Below are 21556 nucleotides of genomic sequence, written 5' to 3' on the forward strand. Positions count from 1 at the left end.
CCCCTACACGTAAGAAAATTTAAAATTCAAACTCAATTTTAGAATTTTCTCACGATTCAAACTCGAATCATAAATATGGTTCTGTTTTCCTCAACCGTGATGAAAATGTCTACAAAATAAACATGAAAACTATTCAATAGCTCGAAAAAAGTAATTTTGAAAAAACCGACAGGACCCCCCCCCCTTACACGTGTGAAAATTTAAAATTCAAACTCACATTTGGAATTTTCTCCCGATTCAAACTCAAATCATAAATATGGTTCGGTTTTCCCTATCCGTGATGAAAATGCCTACAAAATTTAGACTAGCTGGAAAAAAGTAATTTTGAAAAAACTGACAGGACCCCCCCCCCCTACACGTGTAAAAATTTAAAATTCAATCTGAATTTTGGAATTTTCTCCCGATTCAAACTCGAATTATAAATGTGGTTCTGTTTTCCTCTTCCGTGATGAAAATGCCTACAAAATAAACACGAAAACTACACAATAGCTCGAAAAAAGTAATTTTGAAAAAACCGACAGGACCCCCCCTTACACATGTAAAAATTTAAAATTCAAACTGAATTTTGGAATATTTTCACGATTCAAACTCGAATAATAAATTTGGATCTGTTTCTCTCATCCGTGATGGAAATGTCTACAAAATAAACATAAAAACTACACAATAGCTCGAAAAAAGTAATTTTGAAAAAACCAACAGGACCCCCCCTTACACGTGTGAAAATTGAAAATTCAAACTCACATTTGGAATTTTCTCCAGATTCAAACTCAAATCATAAATATGGTTCGGTTTCCCCTATCCGTGATGAAAATGCCTACAAAATTTACACTAGCTGGAAAAATGTAATTTTGAAAAAACCGACAGGACCCCCCCCCCCCCTTACACGTGTAAAAATTTAAAATTCAATCTGAATTTTGGAATTTTCTCCCGATTCAAACTCGAATTATAAATGTGGTTCTGTTTTCCTCATCCGTGATGAAAATGCCTACAAAATAAACATGAAAACTATTCAATAGCTCGAAAAAAGTAATTTGAAAAAACCGACAGGACCCCCCCTTACACATGTAAAAATTTAAAATTCAAACTCAATTTTGGAATTTTTTCACGATTCAAACTCGAATAATAAATTTGGTTCTGTTTCTCTCATCCGTGATGGAAATGTCTACAAAATAAACACAAAAACTACACAATAGCTTGAAAAAAGTAATTTTGAAAAAACCGACAGGACCCCCCCCCCTTACACGTGTGAAAATTTAAAATTCAAACTCAATTTTAGAATTTTCTCACGATTCAAACTCGAATCATAAATATGGTTCTGTTTTCCTCAACCGTGATGAAAATGTCTACAAAATAAACATGAAAACTATTCAATAGCTCGAAAAAAGTAATTTGAAAAAACCGACAGGACCCCCCCCCCTACACATGTAAAAATTTAAAATTCAAACTCAATTTTGGAATTTTTTCACGATTCAAACTCGAATAATAAATTTGGTTCTGTTTCTCTCATCCGTGATGGAAATGTCTACAAAATAAACACAAAAACTACACAATAGCTCGAAAAAAGTAATTTTGAAAAAACCGAGAGGACCCCCCCTTACACGTGTGAAAATTTAAAATTCAAACTCACATTTGGAATTTTCTCCCGATTCAAACTCAAATCATAAATATGGTTCGGTTTCCCCTATCCGTGATGAAAATGCCTACAAAAGCTGGACACTACAAAAATAAACACAAAAACTATTCAATAGCTCGAAAAAAGTAATTTTGAAAAAACCGAGAGGACCCCCAGCTTACACGTGTGAAAATTTAAAATTCAAACTCACATTTGGAATTTTCTGCCGATTCAAACTCAAATCATAAATATTGTTCGGTTTTCCCTATCCGTGATGAAAATGCCTACAAAATTTACACTACCTGGAAAAAAGTAATTTTGAAAAAACCGACAGGACCCCCCCCCCCTTACACGTGTAAAAATTTAAAATTCAATCTCAATTTTGGAATTTTCTCCCGATTCAAACTCGAATCATAAATGTGGTTCTGTTTTCCTCTTCCGTGATGAAAATGCCTACAAACTAAACACGAAAACGTAAAATAGCTCGAAAAAAGTAATTTTGAAAAAACCGACAGGACCCCCCCTTACACGTGTGAAAATTTAAAATTCAAACTCAATTTTGGAATTTTTTCACGATTCAAACTCGAATTATAAATTTGGTTCTGTTTCTCTCATCCGTGATGGAAATGTCTACAAAATAAACACAAAAACTACACAATAACTCGAAAAAAGTAATTTTGAAAAAACCGAGAGGACCCCCCCCTACACATGTGAAAATTGAAAATTCAAACTCACATTTGGAATTTTCTCCAGATTCAAACTCAAATCATAAATATGGTTCGGTTTCCCCTATCCGTGATGAAAATGCCTACAAAATTTACACTAGCTGGAAAAATGTAATTTTGAAAAAACCGACAGGACCCCCCCCCCCTTACACGTGTAAAAATTTAAAATTCAATCTGAATTTTGGAATTTTCTCCCGATTCAAACTCGAATTATAAATGTGGTTCTGTTTTCCTCATCCGTGATGAAAATGCCTACAAAATAAACATGAAAACTATTCAATAGCTCGAAAAAAGTAATTTGAAAAAACCGACAGGACCCCCCCTTACACATGTAAAAATTTAAAATTCAAACTCAATTTTGGAATTTTTTCACGATTCAAACTCGAATAATAAATTTGGTTCTGTTTCTCTCATCCGTGATGGAAATGTCTACAAAATAAACACAAAAACTACACAATAGCTCGAAAAAAGTAATTTTGAAAAAACCGAGTGGACCCCCCCCCCCCTTACACGTGTGAAAATTTAAAACTCAAACTCACATTTGGAATTTTCTCCCGATTCAAACTCGAATAATAAATATGGTTCTGTTTTCCTCATCCATGATGAAAATGCCTACAAAATAAACACGAAAACTACACAATAGCTTGAAAAAAGTAATTTTGAAAAAACCGACAGGACCCCCCCCCCTTACACGTAAGAAAATTTAAAATTCAAACTCAATTTTAGAATTTTCTCACGATTCAAACTCGAATCATAAATATGGTTCTGTTTTCCTCAACCGTGATGAAAATGTCTACAAAATAAACATGAAAACTATTCAATAGCTCGAAAAAAGTAATTTTGAAAAAACCGACAGGACCCCCCCCCCCTTTACACGTGTGAAAATTTAAAATTCAAACTCACATTTGGAATTTTCTCCCGATTCAAACTCAAATCATAAATATGGTTCGGTTTTCCCTATCCGTGATGAAAATGCCTACAAAATTTAGACTAGCTGGAAAAAAGTAATTTTGAAAAAACTGACAGGACCCTCCCCCCCCCTACACATGTAAAAATTTAAAATTCAATCTGAATTTTGGAATTTTCTCCCGATTCAAACTCGAATTATAAATGTGGTTCTGTTTTCCTCTTCCGTGATGAAAATGCCTACAAAATAAACACGAAAACTACACAATAGCTCGAAAAAAGTAATTTTGAAAAAACCGACAGGACCCCCCCTTACACATGTAAAAATTTAAAATTCAAACTGAATTTTGGAATATTTTCACGATTCAAACTCGAATAATAAATTTGGATCTGTTTCTCTCATCCGTGATGGAAATGTCTACAAAATAAACATAAAAACTACACAATAGCTCGAAAAAAGTAATTTTGAAAAAACCAACAGGACCCCCCCTTACACGTGTGAAAATTGAAAATTCAAACTCACATTTGGAATTTTCTCCAGATTCAAACTCAAATCATAAATATGGTTCGGTTTCCCCTATCCGTGATGAAAATGCCTACAAAATTTACACTAGCTGGAAAAATGTAATTTTGAAAAAACCGACAGGACCCCCCCCCCCTTACACGTGTAAAAATTTAAAATTCAATCTGAATTTTGGAATTTTCTCCCGATTCAAACTCGAATTATAAATGTGGTTCTGTTTTCCTCATCCGTGATGAAAATGCCTACAAAATAAACATGAAAACTATTCAATAGCTCGAAAAAAGTAATTTGAAAAAACCGACAGGACCCCCCCTTACACATGTAAAAATTTAAAATTCAAACTCAATTTTGGAATTTTTTCACGATTCAAACTCGAATAATAAATTTGGTTCTGTTTCTCTCATCCGTGATGGAAATGTCTACAAAATAAACACAAAAACTACACAATAGCTCGAAAAAAGTAATTTTGAAAAAACCGAGTGGACCCCCCCCCCCTACACGTGTGAAAATTTAAAACTCAAACTCACATTTGGAATTTTCTCCCGATTCAAACTCGAATAATAAATATGGTTCTGTTTTCCTCATCCATGATGAAAATGCCTACAAAATAAACACGAAAACTACACAATAGCTTGAAAAAAGTAATTTTGAAAAAACCGACAGGACCCCCCCCCCCCCTTACACGTAAGAAAATTTAAAATTCAAACTCAATTTTAGAATTTTCTCACGATTCAAACTCGAATCATAAATATGGTTCTGTTTTCCTCAACCGTGATGAAAATGTCTACAAAATAAACATGAAAACTATTCAATAGCTCGAAAAAAGTAATTTTGAAAAAACCGACAGGACCCCCCCCCCCCTTACACGTGTGAAAATTTAAAATTCAAACTCAATTTTAGAATTTTCTCACGATTCAAACTCGAATCATAAATATGGTTCTGTTTTCCTCAACCGTGATGAAAATGTCTACAAAATAAACATGAAAACTATTCAATAGCTCGAAAAAAGTAATTTGAAAAAACCGACAGGACCCCCCCCCCTACACATGTAAAAATTTAAAATTCAAACTCAATTTTGGAATTTTTTCACGATTCAAACTCGAATAATAAATTTGGTTCTGTTTCTCTCATCCGTGATGGAAATGTCTACAAAATAAACACAAAAACTACACAATAGCTCGAAAAAAGTAATTTTGAAAAAACCGAGAGGACCCCCCCTTACACGTGTGAAAATTTAAAATTCAAACTCACATTTGGAATTTTCTCCCGATTCAAACTCAAATCATAAATATGGTTCGGTTTTCCCTATCCGTGATGAAAATGCCTACAAAATTTACACTAGCTCGAAAAAAGTAATTTTGAAAAAACCGAGAGGACCCCTTACACGTGTGAAAATTTAAAACTCAAACTCACATTTGGAATTTTCTCCCGATTCAAACTCAAATCATAAATATGGTTCTGTTTTCCTCATCCGTGATGAAAATGCCTACAAAATAAACACGAAAACTATTCAATAGCTCGAAAAAAGTAATTTTGAAAAAACCGAGAGGACCCCCCCTTACACGTGTGAAAATTTAAAATTCAAACTCAATTTTAGAATTTTCTCACGATTCAAACTCGAATCATAAATATGGTTCTGTTTTCCTCAACCGTGATGAAAATGTCTACAAAATAAACATGAAAACTATTCAATAGCTCGAAAAAAGTAATTTTGAAAAAACCGACAGGACCCCCCCCCCCCTTACACGTGTGAAAATTTAAAATTCAAACTCACATTTGGAATTTTCTCCCGATTCAAACTCAAATCATAAATATGGTTCGGTTTCCCCTATCCGTGATGAAAATGCCTACAAAAGCTGGACACTACAAAAATAAACACGAAAACTATTCAATAGCTCGAAAAAAGTAATTTTGAAAAAACCGAGAGGACCCCCAGCTTACACGTGTGAAAATTTAAAATTCAAACTCACATTTGGAATTTTCTGCCGATTCAAACTCAAATCATAAATATTGTTCGGTTTTCCCTATCCGTGATGAAAATGCCTACAAAATTTACACTAGCTGGAAAAAAGTAATTTTGAAAAAACCGACAGGACCCCCCCCCCCCCCCTTACACGTGTAAAAATTTAAAATTCAATCTCAATTTTGGAATTTTCTCCCGATTCAAACTCGAATCATAAATGTGGTTCTGTTTTCCTCTTCCGTGATGAAAATGCCTACAAACTAAACACGAAAACGTAAAATAGCTCGAAAAAAGTAATTTTGAAAAAACCGACAGGACTCCCCCCCCTTACACATGTAAAAATTTAAAATTCAAACTGAATTTTGGAATTTTCTCCCGATTCAAACTCAAATCATAAATATGGTTCGGTTTCCCCTATCCATGATGAAAATGCCTACAAAATTTACACTAGCTGGAAAAATGTAATTTTGAAAAAACCGACAGGACCCCCCTCCCCTTACACGTGTAAAAATTGAAAATTCAATCTGAATTTTGGAATTTTCTCCCGATTAAAACTCGAATAATAAATTTGGATCTGTTTCTCTCATCCGTGATGAAAATGCCTACAAAATAAACATGAAAACTATTCAATAGCTCGAAAAAAGTAATTTTGAAAAAACCGACAGGACCCCCCCCTTACATGTGTAAAAATTTAAAATTCAAACTCAATTTTGGAATTTTTTCACGATTCAAACTCGAATAATAAATTTGGTTCTGTTTTCCTCTTCCGTGATGAAAATGCCTACAAACTAAACACGAAAACGTAAAATAGCTCGAAAAAAGTAATTTTGAAAAAACCGACAGGACCCCCCCCCCCTACACATGTAAAAATTTAAAATTCAAACTGAATTTTGGAATTTTCTCCCGATTCAAACTCAAATCATAAATATGGTTCGGTTTCCCCTATCCATGATGAAAATGCCTACAAAATTTACACTAGCTGGAAAAATGTAATTTTGAAAAAACCGACAGGACCCCCCTCCCCTTACACGTGTAAAAATTTAAAATTCAATCTGAATTTTGGAATTTTCTCCCGATTAAAACTCGAATAATAAATTTGGATCTGTTTCTCTCATCCGTGATGAAAATGCCTACAAAATAAACACAAAAACTACACAATAGCTCGAAAAAAGTAATTTCGAAAAAACCGACAGGACCCTCCCTTACACATGTAAAAATTTTAAATTCAAACTTAATTTTAGAATTTTCTCACGATTCAAACTCGAATCATAAATATGGTTCTGTTTTCCTCATCCGTGATGAAAATGCCAACAAAATAAACATGAAATTTATTCAATAGCTCGAAAAAAGTAATTTTGAAAAAACCGACAGGACCCCCCCTTACACATGTAAAAATTTAAAATTCAAACTGAATTTTAGAATTTTCTCACGATTCAAACTCGAATAATAAATTTGGATCTGTTTCTCTCATCCGTGATGGAAATGCCTACAAAATAAACACAAAAACTACACAATAGCTCGAAAAAAGTAATTTCGAAAAAACCGACAGGACCCTCCCTTACACATGTAAAAATTTTAAATTCAAACTTAATTTTAGAATTTTCTCACGATTCAAACTCGAATCATAAATATGGTTCTGTTTTCCTCATCCGTGATGAAAATGCCAACAAAATAAACATGAAATTTATTCAATAGCTCGAAAAAAGTAATTTTGAAAAAACCGACAGGACCCCCCCTTACACATGTAAAAATTTAAAATTCAAACTCAATTTTGGAATTTTCTCACGATTCAAACTCGAATCATAAATATGGTTCTGTTTTCCTCATCCGTGATCAAAATGCCTACAAAATAAACATGAAACTTATTCAATAGCTCGAAAGAAGTAATTTTGAAAAAACCGACAGGACCCCCCCCTTACACATGTACAAATTTGAAATTCAAACTGAATTTTGGAATTTTCTCACGATTCAAACTCGAATCATAAATATGGTTCTGTTTTCCTCATCCGTGATGAAATTGCCTACAAAATAAACATGAAATTTATTCAATAGCTCAAAAAAAGTAATTTTGAAAAAACCGACAGGACCCCCCCTTACACATGTAAAAATTTAAAATTCAAACTGAATTTTGGAATTTTCTCACGATTCAAACTCGAATCATAAATATCGTTCTGTTTTCCTCATCTGTGATGAAATTGCCTACAAAATAAACATGAAAACTATTGAATAGTTCGAAAAAAGTAATTTTGAAAAAACCGACAGGACCCCCCCTTACACATGTAAAAATTTAAAATTCAAACTTAATTTTAGAATTTTCTCACGATTCAAACTCAAATCATAAATATGGTTCTGTTTTCCTCATCCGTGATGAAAATGCCTACAAAATAAACATGAAATTTATTCAATAGCTCGAAAAAAGTAATTTTGAAGAAACCGACAGGACCCCCCCTTACGCATGTAAAAATTTAAAATTCAAACTCACATTTGGAATTTTCCCCCGATTCAAACTCAAATCATAAATATGGTTCGGTTTTCCCTATCCGTGATGAAAATGCCTATAAAATTTACACTAGCTGGAAAAAAGTAATTTTGAAAAAACCGACAGGGGACCCCCTTACACGTGTAAAAATTTAAAGTTAGAACTGAATTTTGGAATTTTCTCAAGGTTTAAAATCGAATCATAAATATGGTTCTGTTTTCCTCATCCGTGATGAAAATGTCTACAAAATAAACATGAAAACTATTCAATAGCTCGAAAAAAGTAATCTTGAAAAAACCGACAGGACCCCCCCCCCCCCACACACGTGTAAAAATTTAAAATTCAAACTCAATTTTAGAATTTTCTCACGATTCAAACTCGAATAATAAATTTGGTTCTGTTTTCCCTATCCGTGATGAAAATGCCTACAAAATAAACACAAAAACTACACAATAGCTCGAAAAAAGTAATTTTGAAAAAACCGACAGGATCCCCCTTACACATGTAAAAATTTTAAATTCAAACTCAATTTTAGAATTTTCTCACGATTCAAACTCGAATCATAAATATGGTTCTGTTTTCCTCATCCGTGATGAAAATTCCTACAAAATAAACTTGAAATTTATTCAATAGCTCGAAAAAAGTAATTTTGAAAAAACCGACAGGACCCCCCCTTACACATGTAAAAATTTAAAATTCAAACTCAATTTTGGAATTTTCTCACGATTCAAACTCGAATCATAAATATGGTTCTGTTTTCCTCATCCGTGATGAAAATTCCTACAAAATAAACTTGAAATTTATTCAATAGCTCGAAAAAAGTAATTTTGAAAAAACCGACAGGACCCCCCCTTACACATGTAAAAATTTAAAATTCAAACTCAATTTTGGAATTTTCTCACGATTCAAACTCAAATCATAAATATGGTTCTGTTTTCCTCATCCGTGATGAAAATGCCTACAAAATAAACATGAAATTTATTCAATAGCTCGAAAAAAGTAATTTTGAAAAAACCGACAGGACCCCCCCCCCCTTACACATGTAAAAATTTAAAATTCAAACTGAATTTTGGAATTTTCTCACGATTCAAACTTGAATCATAAATATGGTTCTGTTTTCCTCATCCGTGATGAAAATGCCTACAAAATAAACATGAAATTTATTCAATAGCTCAAAAAAAGTAATTTTGAAAAAACCGACAGGACCCCCCCTTACACATGTAAAAATTTAAAATTCAAACTCAATTTTGGAATTTTTTCACGATTCTAACTCGAATCATAAATATGGTTCTGTTTTCCTCATCCGTGATGAAAATGTCTACAAAATAAACATGAAATTTATTCAATAGCTCGAAAAAAGTAATTTTGAAAAAACCGACAGGACCCCCCCTTACGTATGTAAAAATTTAAAATTCAAACTCACATTTGGAATTTTCCCCCGATTCAAACTCAAATCATAAATATGGTTCGGTTTTCCCTATCCGTGATGAAAATGCCTATAAAATTTACACTAGCTGGAAAAAAGTAATTTTGAAAAAACCGACAGGGGACCCCCTTACACGTGTAAAAATTTAAAGTTCAAACTCAATTTTAGAATTTTCTCACAATTCAAACTCGAATCATAAATATGGTTCTGTTTTCCTCATCCATCATGAAAATGTCTACAAAATAAACATGAAAACTATTCAATAGCTCGAAAAAAGTAATTTTGAAAAAACCGACAAGACCCCCCCTTACACATGTAAAAATTTTAAATTCAAACTTAATTTTAGAATTTTCTCACGATTCAAACTCGAATCATAAATATGGTTCTGTTTTCCTCATCTGTGATGAAAATGCCTACAAAATAAACACAAAAACTACACAATAGCTCGAGAAAAGTAATTTTGAAAAAACCGACAGGACCCCCCCCCTTACACATGTAAAAATTTTAAATTCAAACTCAATTTTAGAATTTTCTCACGATTCAAACTCAAATCATAAATATGGTTCTGTTTTCCTCATCCGTGATGAAATTGCCTACAAAAAAAACATGAAAACTATTGAATAGCTCGAAAAAAGTAATTTTGAAAAAACTGACAGGACCCCCCCCCCCTACACGTGTCAAAATTTAAAATTCAAACTCAATTTTGGAATTTTCTCACGATTCAAACTCGAATCATAAATATGGTTCTGTTTTCCTCATCCGTGATGAAAATGCCTACAAAATAAACATGAAATTTATTCAATAGCTCAAAAAAAGTAATTTTGAAAAAACCGACAGGACCCCCCCTTACACATGTAAAAATTTTAAATTCAAACTCAATTTTAGAATTTTCTCACGATTCACACTCGAATAATAAATTTGGTTCTGTTTTCCCTATCCGTGATGAAAATGCCTACAAAATTTACACAAAAACTACTCAATAGCTAGAAAAAAGTAATTTTGAAAAAACCGACAGGACCCCCCCTTACACATGTAAAAATTTAAAATTCAAACTTAATTTTAGAATTTTCTCATGATTCAAACTCGAATCGTAAATATGGTTCTGTTTTCCTCATCTGTGATGAAAATGCCTACAAAATAAACACAAAAACTACACAATAGCTCGAGAAAAGTAATTTTGAAAAAACCGACAGGACCCCCCCCCCCTACACATGTAAAAATTTTAAATTCAAACTCAATTTTAGAATTTTCTCACAATTCAAACTCGAATCATAAATATGGTTCTGTTTTCCTCATCCGTCATGAAAATGTCTACAAAATAAACATGAAAACTACACAATAGCTCGAGAAAAGTAATTTTGAAAAAACCGACAGGACCCCCCCCCCCCTACACATGTAAAAATTTTAAATTCAAACTCAATTTTAGAATTTTCTCACAATTCAAACTCGAATCATAAATATGGTTCTGTTTTCCTCATCCGTCATGAAAATGTCTACAAAATAAACATGAAAACTATTCAATAGCTCGAAAAAAGTAATTTTGAAAAAACCGACAGGACCCCCCCCCCCTTACACGTGTAAAAATTTAAAATTCAAACTCAATTTTGGAATTTTCTCACGATTCAAACTCGAATCATAAATATGGTTCTGTTTTCCTCATCCGTGATGAAAATGCCTACAAAATAAACATGAAATTTATTCAATAGCTCGAAAAAAGTAATTTTGAAAAAACCGACAGGACCCCCCCTTACACATGTAAAAATTTAAAATTCAAACTGAATTTTGGAATTTTCTCACGATTCAAACTCGAATCATAAATATGGTTCTGTTTTCCCTATCCGTGATGAACATGCCTACAAAATAAACATGAAATTTATTCAATAGCTCGAAAAAAGTAATTTTGAAAAAACCGACAGGACCCCCCCCTTACACGTGTGAAAATATAAAATTCAAACTCACATTGGGAATTTTTTCACGATTCAAACTCGAATAATAAATTTAATTCTGTTTTCCCTATCTGTGATGAAAATGCCTACAAAATAAACAAAAACTACTCAATAGCTGGAAAAAAGTAATTTTGACAAAACCGACAGGACCCCCCCTTACACATGTAAAAATTTAAAATTCAAACTTAATTTTAGAATTTTCTCACGATTCAAACTCGAATAATAAATTTGGTTCTGTTTTCCCTATCCGTGATGAACATGCCTATAAAATAAACATGAAATTTATTCAATAGCTCGAAAAAAGTAATTTTGACAAAACCGACAGGACCCCCCCCTTACACATGTAAAAATTTAAAATTCGAACTCAATTTTGGAATTTTCTCACGATTCAAACTCAAATCATAAATATGGTTCTGTTTTCCTCATCCGTGATGAAAATGCCTACAAAATAAACATGAAAACTATTCAATAGCTCAAAAAAAGTAATTTTGAAAAAACTGACAGGACCCCCCCCCCCTTACACGTGTAAAAATTTAAAATTCAAACTCAATTTTGGAATTTTTTCACGATTAACACTCGAATAATAAATTTGGTTCTGTTTTCCCTATCCGTGATGAAAATGCCTACAAAATAAACATGAAATTTATTCAATAGCTCGAAAAAAGTAATTTTGAAAAAACCGACAAGACCCCCCCTTACACATGTAAAAATTTAGAATTCAAACTTAATTTTAGAATTTTCTCACGATTCAAACTCGAATCATAAATATGGTTCTGTTTTCCTCATCCGTGATGAAAATGCCTACAAAATAAACATGAAATTTATTCAATAGCTCGAAAAAAGTAATTTTGAAAAAAACGACAGGAACCCCCTTACACATGTAAAAATTTAAAATTCAAACTTAATTTTAGAATTTTCTCACGATTCAAACTCGAATCATAAATATGGTTCTGTTTTCCTCATCCGTGATGAAAATGCCTACAAAATAAACATGAAAACTATTCAATAGCTAGAAAAAAGTAATTTTGAAAAAACCGACAGGACCCCCCCTTACACATGTAAAAATTTAAAATTCAAACTTAATTTTAGAATTTTCTCATGATTCAAACTCGAATCGTAAATATGGTTCTGTTTTCCTCATCTGTGATGAAAATGCCTACAAAATAAACACAAAAACTACACAATAGCTCGAGAAAAGTAATTTTGAAAAAACCGACAGGACCCCCCCCCCTACACATGTAAAAATTTTAAATTCAAACTCAATTTTAGAATTTTCTCACAATTCAAACTCGAATCATAAATATGGTTCTGTTTTCCTCATCCGTCATGAAAATGTCTACAAAATAAACATGAAAACTACACAATAGCTCGAGAAAAGTAATTTTGAAAAAACCGACAGGACCCCCCCCCCCTACACATGTAAAAATTTTAAATTCAAACTCAATTTTAGAATTTTCTCACAATTCAAACTCGAATCATAAATATGGTTCTGTTTTCCTCATCCGTCATGAAAATGTCTACAAAATAAACATGAAAACTATTCAATAGCTCGAAAAAAGTAATTTTGAAAAAACCGACAGGACCCCCCCTTACACGTGTAAAAATTTAAAATTCAAACTCAATTTTGGAATTTTCTCACGATTCAAACTCGAATCATAAATATGGTTCTGTTTTCCTCATCCGTGATGAAAATGCCTACAAAATAAACATGAAATTTATTCAATAGCTCGAAAAAAGTAATTTTGAAAAAACCGACAGGACCCCCCCTTACACATGTAAAAATTTAAAATTCAAACTGAATTTTGGAATTTTCTCACGATTCAAACTCGAATCATAAATATGGTTCTGTTTTCCCTATCCGTGATGAACATGCCTACAAAATAAACATGAAATTTATTCAATAGCTCGAAAAAAGTAATTTTGAAAAAACCGACAGGACCCCCCCCTTACACGTGTGAAAATATAAAATTCAAACTCACATTGGGAATTTTTTCACGATTCAAACTCGAATAATAAATTTAATTCTGTTTTCCCTATCTGTGATGAAAATGCCTACAAAATAAACAAAAACTACTCAATAGCTGGAAAAAAGTAATTTTGACAAAACCGACAGGACCCCCCCTTACACATGTAAAAATTTAAAATTCAAACTTAATTTTAGAATTTTCTCACGATTCAAACTCGAATAATAAATTTGGTTCTGTTTTCCCTATCCGTGATGAACATGCCTATAAAATAAACATGAAATTTATTCAATAGCTCGAAAAAAGTAATTTTGACAAAACCGACAGGACCCCCCCCTTACACATGTAAAAATTTAAAATTCGAACTCAATTTTGGAATTTTCTCACGATTCAAACTCAAATCATAAATATGGTTCTGTTTTCCTCATCCGTGATGAAAATGCCTACAAAATAAACATGAAAACTATTCAATAGCTCGAAAAAAGTAATTTTGAAAAAACTGACAGGACCCCCCCCCCCTTACACGTGTAAAAATTTAAAATTCAAACTCAATTTTGGAATTTTTTCACGATTAACACTCGAATAATAAATTTGGTTCTGTTTTCCCTATCCGTGATGAAAATGCCTACAAAATAAACATGAAATTTATTCAATAGCTCGAAAAAAGTAATTTTGAAAAAACCGACAAGACCCCCCCTTACACATGTAAAAATTTAGAATTCAAACTTAATTTTAGAATTTTCTCACGATTCAAACTCGAATCATAAATATGGTTCTGTTTTCCTCATCCGTGATGAAAATGCCTACAAAATAAACATGAAATTTATTCAATAGCTCGAAAAAAGTAATTTTGAAAAAAACGACAGGAACCCCCTTACACATGTAAAAATTTAAAATTCAAACTTAATTTTAGAATTTTCTCACGATTCAAACTCGAATCATAAATATGGTTCTGTTTTCCTCATCCGTGATGAAAATGCCTACAAAATAAACATGAAAACTATTCAATAGCTCGAAAAAAGTAATTTTGAAAAAACCGACAGGACCCCTCCCCCCCCCCCCACACGTGTAAAAATTTAAAATTCAAACTCAATTTTAGAATTTTCTCACGATTCAAACTCGAATCATAAATATGGTTCTGTTTTCCTCATCCGTGATGAAAATGTCTACAAAATAAACATGAAAACTATTCAATAGCTCGAAAAAAGTAATTTTGAAAAAACCGACAGGACCCCCCCCTTACACGTGTGAAAATTTAAAATTCAAACTGAATTTTTGAATTTTCTCACGATTCAAACTCGAATCATAAATATGGTTCTGTTTTCCTTATCCGTGATGAAATTGCCTACAAAATAAACATGAAATTTATTCAATAGCTCGAAAAAAGTAATTTTGAAAAAAACGACAGGAACCCCCTTACACATGTAAAAATTTAAAATTCAAACTTAATTTTAGAATTTTCTCACGATTCAAACTCGAATCATAAATATGGTTCTGTTTTCCTCATCCGTGATGAAAATGCCTACAAAATAAACATGAAAACTATTCAATAGCTCGAAAAAAGTAATTTTGAAAAAACCGACAGGACCCCTCCCCCCCCCCCACACGTGTAAAAATTTAAAATTCAAACTCAATTTTAGAATTTTCTCACGATTCAAACTCGAATCATAAATATGGTTCTGTTTTCCTCATCCGTGATGAAAATGTCTACAAAATAAACATGAAAACTATTCAATAGCTCGAAAAAAGTAATTTTGAAAAAACCGACAGGACCCCCCCCTTACACGTGTGAAAATTTAAAATTCAAACTGAATTTTTGAATTTTCTCACGATTCAAACTCGAATCATAAATATGGTTCTGTTTTCCTTATCCGTGATGAAATTGCCTACAAAATAAACATGAAATTTATTCAATAGCTCGAAAAAAGTAATTTTGAAAAAAACGACAGGAACCCCCTTACACATGTAAAAATTTAAAATTCAAACTTAATTTTAGAATTTTCTCACGATTCAAACTCGAATCATAAATATGGTTCTGTTTTCCTCATCCGTGATGAAAATGCCTACAAAATAAACATGAAAACTATTCAATAGCTCGAAAAAAGTAATTTTGAAAAAACTGACAGGACCCCCCCCCCCCTTACACGTGTAAAAATTTAAAATTCAAAGTCAATTTTGGAATTTTTTCACGATTAACACTCGAATAATAAATTTGGTTCTGTTTTCCCTATCCGTGATGAAAATGCCTACAAAATAAACATGAAATTTATTCAATAGCTCGAAAAAAGTAATTTTGAAAAAACCGACAAGACCCCCCCTTACACATGTAAAAATTTAGAATTCAAACTTAATTTTAGAATTTTCTCACGATTCAAACTCGAATCATAAATATGGTTCTGTTTTCCTCATCCGTGATGAAAATGCCTACAAAATAAACATGAAATTTATTCAATAGCTCGAAAAAAGTAATTTTGAAAAAAACGACAGGAACCCCCTTACACATGTAAAAATTTAAAATTCAAACTTAATTTTAGAATTTTCTCACGATTCAAACTCGAATCATAAATATGGTTCTGTTTTCCTCATCCGTGATGAAAATGCCTACAAAATAAACATGAAAACTATTCAATAGCTCGAAAAAAGTAATTTTGAAAAAACCGACAGGACCCCTCCCCCCCCCCCCCCCACACGTGTAAAAATTTAAAATTCAAACTCAATTTTAGAATTTTCTCACGATTCAAACTCGAATCATAAATATGGTTCTGTTTTCCTCATCCGTGATGAAAATGTCTACAAAATAAACATGAAAACTATTCAATAGCTCGAAAAAAGTAATTTTGAAAAAACCGACAGGACCCCCCCCTTACACGTGTGAAAATTTAAAATTCAAACTGAATTTTTGAATTTTCTCACGATTCAAACTCGAATCATAAATATGGTTCTGTTTTCCTTATCCGTGATGAAATTGCCTACAAAATAAACATGAAATTTATTCAATAGCTCGAAAAAAGTAATTTTGAAAAAAACGACAGGAACCCCCTTACACATGAAAAAATTTAAAATTCAAACTTAATTTTAGAATTTTCTCACGATTCAAACTCGAATCATAAATATGGTTCTGTTTTCCTCATCCGTGATGAAAATGCCTACAAAATAAACATGAAAACTATTCAATAGCTCGAAAAAAGTAATTTTGAAAAAACCGACAGGACCCCCCCCCCCCCTACACGTGTAAAAATTTAAAATTCAAACTCAATTTTGGAATTTTTTCACGATTCAAACTCGAATAATAAATTTGGTTCTGTTTTCCCTATCCGTGATGAAAATGCCTACAAAATAAACACAAAAACTACACAATAGCTCAAAAAAAGTAATTTTGAAAAAACCCTTACACGTGTAAAAATTTAAAATTCAAACTGAATTTTGGAATTTTCTCACGATTCAAACTCGAATCATAAATATGGTTCTGTTTTCCCTATCCGTGATGAAAATGTCTACAAAATAAACATGAAAACTACTCAATAGCTCAAAAAAAGTAATTTAAGAAAATTGACAGGATTTTTACTTACAGGTTTGCAAATTTAAACTCGCGTGTGTAATTTTCTTCCGATACAAACTGAAGGCATAAATACGGTTATGTTTTCCCTATCCATGATGAAAATGTCTACAAAATAAACATGAAAACTTTTACATAGCATCAAACTGCATTGACAAGGGGACAGTATTATGTAGTACAGGACAATTCCAGGTTGTGGCGTCAGAGTTTTTCCCTCTAATAGAGTTTTGAATAATCAGAATATAGCTTACTTTTGGGGTCGTGAATTCTAACACCATTGATATGTTTATAAATGAAGCATGATGAACATAGTGGGATAAATAGAGAAGCTACCCATACTCACATGCCCCCCCCCCAATATCCTGGAACAGGGCCCCTAGGATGAGACTTTTGGCAGGGCCCCCAGACCAAACTTTTCATGGGTCCCTTTATAGGGAATTTATAGCGTGAAAAAGTAAAAAAAATTATGAGAACCGTCCCTGGCCCCAGGGCTGCAGCCCTGTCAGCCTCCCCCCTTGTGGGGGCCATGCATACTTACATAAGACAACCATAATTTTTTTAATAAGCAGTGTGCATTATGTGTATTTTTTTTTATAATAAACACAAATATTTGACATCCATATTTTTATGGCATAATTTTTTCAATCATCTCGATAGGCAAATTGTCAAGTGACCTTTGTATTTGTATTAGCCCTGGATCAATACAAGGAGTTAATGTACAATACAAGTAATTGATGCATATTATGATATATCACCTGGAAACGCATGGAGATGACAGCACCACATATCTCTTCACCAACCATAAACTGCTCACCAAGAATAGCCAAGATCAAATTTTCCCAACATCGTGAAGCTAATCCTTTTCTTAATCGCACAATCCATTTCCCCCCAGCAACATTTGATTCATCCTGGTAGAAATTTTAAAACACCCAGTATGTAGTCACTATATAACTATATATTCAGTATATAACACTATAATAAACAAGGTATACATAAAAGTAGTGCAAGTTTATGAAATCATTCATCTCCACAGCTTTCATACAGTTGCAAATGAAATCTGCTGATTCAACTTTTATGATATACTTTTTTTTTGATTCAGCTTTAAATATAATCGTAATTGTATCTGAAATTTCTACTTTTCATGTGGCTAACAGAACCATGGCATCAGTTGTTCTCCCATCATATATATGTGGCCGTGTTTCCCCCCTTCTTTCTTTGTAAGTTATTCTTTTTTTAGAAACTTTAGCTGAATGCATTTTCCAGTTTCTACTCTGACTGATAATGGTGTTAGTCACCATGCTCTTTCTACAACTACTTCTACTAAGAGCAAATTGGATCAAGTGGCAGACCTGCACACCTGCAAAATTTTCTCACAAAAATCTGGCAATTAACTCGAAAATCTGACAAACATACTTTTGCATGCCATATATTTGTTATTTCATTGCCATGATACACACAGACATGTCAATTTTTGGGATCCAGAAATCAGGGAGAATCGTGAGGCGCCCCCCCCCCACCCCGCAGATCTAATAAATAAAAATTTATTTTTGGAAAAAAATATTTTAATCAAGAGAAACTGCCCCCCCCCCAGATCCCAGGGTAGAAACTGAGAAAAATATAATCACCATGGATGCTATCAGTGATGGGTATGTGAGATCCAAGTGAGAAAATAACTTCAAAATATGACGGAAAAAAACCTCTGGTTGTATCACATATCATGTGGTGTATGTTATTGTGTTTGCCACATGGTCATGTGAAGAATACAATAATAATTAAACAGGAATGTCGGCAACCAAGACCAATCCCCTGCTAAATGTAAAGTTGACAGTTTGCCAGTCACCAAGACATTTTTTGATCACATATCATGTGGTGTACTTGTGGTGTATTTTCAGTTATTGTGTTTGAACTCAAGGTCCAGAAGAACATCATGTAGTAACATACACCATGAACAGATTTCAAACCATAGACAGATTTCGAAAAACAACAAATAGATCCAGATAGAAGCTTGACATACAGGTTTTCATCCAAATTCGGATGGAGGTAGGCAGTGATGAACACCCCAGTCATATTTAGCAGCCAGGGCAAGCAGAAGTCTGATAGAAGCAGGGTTGTAAAAAACCCAGCCCGGGCAAGTTTTTATAAAAAACCAGTGTTTTTTTTGGGGTAGAAAACACTGGTTTTTTTGAGCAAAATGGGGAAAATTGAATTTCCTTTTTCCACAACCACAAAATATCTAGTTTAAACATTACATCTTACACATGGTTCATACTCTTCCAACGAAAAAAAATTGTATCCCCGAGATGTGAGTCCGTCACTATGACCACCACAGCAGCTAGTGTTGACAGGCTGAAGCCAAAGGACATACTTTCGGCCCCAACGAAGACCGTATCCTCAGGACAAAAAGACCTGAAACTGCATTCCGGAAAGAAAGTGTTTTTCAACGTATAATTCATCAAGAGCCTATGATCCTCTCAACTGGGAAGGAGTCATGTAGCGACCCTTTTCTAACTATGTTTATCATCATTCTTTTATTATTATTTATGTCAGTGTGGCAACATGCCTATTTTTATGTAGTCAAAGCCAACTAACATTATTTTTTGTTTACATTCGGCTTATCCGCACGCCTGCCACACTCTCTTGCTGTTGAGTTTGTAAAGGTCATATAAATTGTAAATAAAACATGTAATTAATTAAAAATTGCTGCATTCAACTTGTGAGCTCGCCTACCAAAAGACGTTGTGCCTCCAACACGTCACACATATTAATGCACTAATTTCAATCCTCTAAAATCGCCCAAGAGTTCACTAAAGATCTGAGAGCCTTGCTAGACAACGTTCTAAAGCATCCAAGAGCATTAAACATAGCAAATCTTAAAATAGATGCTCCAAGTGAAGTAATATCCAATTCTCAGAAAAGTGGACAGAAAAACAATTTGAAATGACTCTAGAATGTACAGAAATTCCTAGTTGGGACAATTTTATTTTATTTTTTGAAGTAGATATTTGAAAGTAGATGTCAATTTTCGGAAGGTATCAAGTGAACCATGTCCATTCGTGAGCTTCACACACATACAATGCACCTATAAATAAATTGAAAACATTTGCTCTAACTACGGGAAAACATGTCCTGTATGCAAAATGGAACATTCCCTCTATAATTGTTCAGAATTTTATAAGCCAAGCCTCAATGAGAGGCAATATATAGTGAAAAAAATCGCCTTTGTTTCAGTTATCTAAATGACTCCCATACAGTAGTTGAATGCATGCAGGCCTAGAAGTGAAAATTTGAAAAAAAAAAAAAAAAAAAAAAAAAAAAAGCAGGAACACCAACAAAAAACAGGAAAAAAAAAATGTAATTCCCAAATTATAATTGCATTTAAAAATGTTGTACCATTGAGATTCACACCTCTTATATACTTCAATTAATTGTATTATCTATTGAAATTTTAAGAAACTCAAGTTCTAATGAATTTAAAAATATTTCATTTCCATAGAATGGGGGAATCAAATTTCTACTGTTACTTGAAAAGTCTGATTAATTATCGCAGGGGTAGAAAATGAAAATTTGATTTTTACAGCAGGAAAAATTAGTCCGTAGCAGCAAAAATGTTTTTGCAGCAGCATTTATCAGTTTCGTAGCACTTTAAAATTTTGGCAGAAAATAAAATACACCATTTTTATATGCATATATGCTGTAGCATACAGGATTACTTTTTACTTCAAAAAACAGTGTTATCTCAGCTCAGAAGAACCCCCACAAGGTACAAAATACATTTATTCTAGAAATTTTTTTTTAATTTTTAAATCATAAAAAAACTTCGAGACACTTCTTGATATTTAGAAGACACCAACGAATAAGGCAAATACACAAAAAATAATAAAAGTCCTAATGCATTTCAACACCAATGGGTGCCGTCTTCAGAGGAAAAAATTTAACCACTAGTTTCGCTGACCGAGTTTCCCTATTTGGGTTGAATACCAAATCTTCACGCTCGGTTGCTCAGCGGAAGAAGTACGTCTGTTCACTTCAAACGTCGTGGTCAGAATGAAGCTGTGAGCCTGCGTGAGATACTAATGCAGCGTCCTGATTGGACCTTTGCGGAATAGTGCTATCCGATTGGTCCATTCGAATTTTCTTGTAATTCCCGCTCAAAATGAATTTAAGCCATGGTGTTGCGATCGGGGGTGTAGATTTATTATCGTTCACTAGTATATTTTTGAAGGCCCGAATATATGTGCCTTCGTAGAAATCTAGATCAACTGTGGACTTGACTTTGTGAAAAACTCTCGCTTCTTGAAATTTGAATTTGTGGCCTTCTTGCCAACAGTGAGCGGCGATGGTAGATTTTTCACATTCCTGATTCTTAACACAGCGAGCGTGTTCATTTAATCTTGCTTTTATGGGTCTCCTTGTCTGTCCTATATAACCAACAGAGCAATCACCACATGGAATGTAA

The 21556-nt window shown here is 33.0% G+C and overlaps 1 protein-coding gene across 4 annotated transcripts in view; it reads right to left on the bottom strand.

Annotated features, from left to right (window-relative positions):
* The window catches only part of LOC149069412 (eukaryotic translation initiation factor 4E type 2-like), a 350991-nt gene that overhangs the window by 243674 nt on the left and 85761 nt on the right, over nt 1-21556 (bottom strand). For all 4 annotated transcript variants that reach the window (XM_089249237.1, XM_089249236.1, XM_089249239.1 and 1 more), the window contains exon 5: nt 17856-18008. In XM_089249237.1, the coding sequence (XP_089105363.1) occupies nt 17856-18008 (153 nt within the window). The remainder of the gene's footprint in view (nt 1-17855; nt 18009-21556) is intronic.

The sequence above is a fragment of the Pholcus phalangioides genome, unplaced genomic scaffold (assembly GCF_987345545.1).
Source record: "Pholcus phalangioides strain wild (caught in Gottingen) unplaced genomic scaffold, Ppha-v1.0 ptg000022l_1, whole genome shotgun sequence".
Classification (NCBI taxonomy): Eukaryota; Metazoa; Arthropoda; class Arachnida; order Araneae; family Pholcidae; genus Pholcus; species Pholcus phalangioides.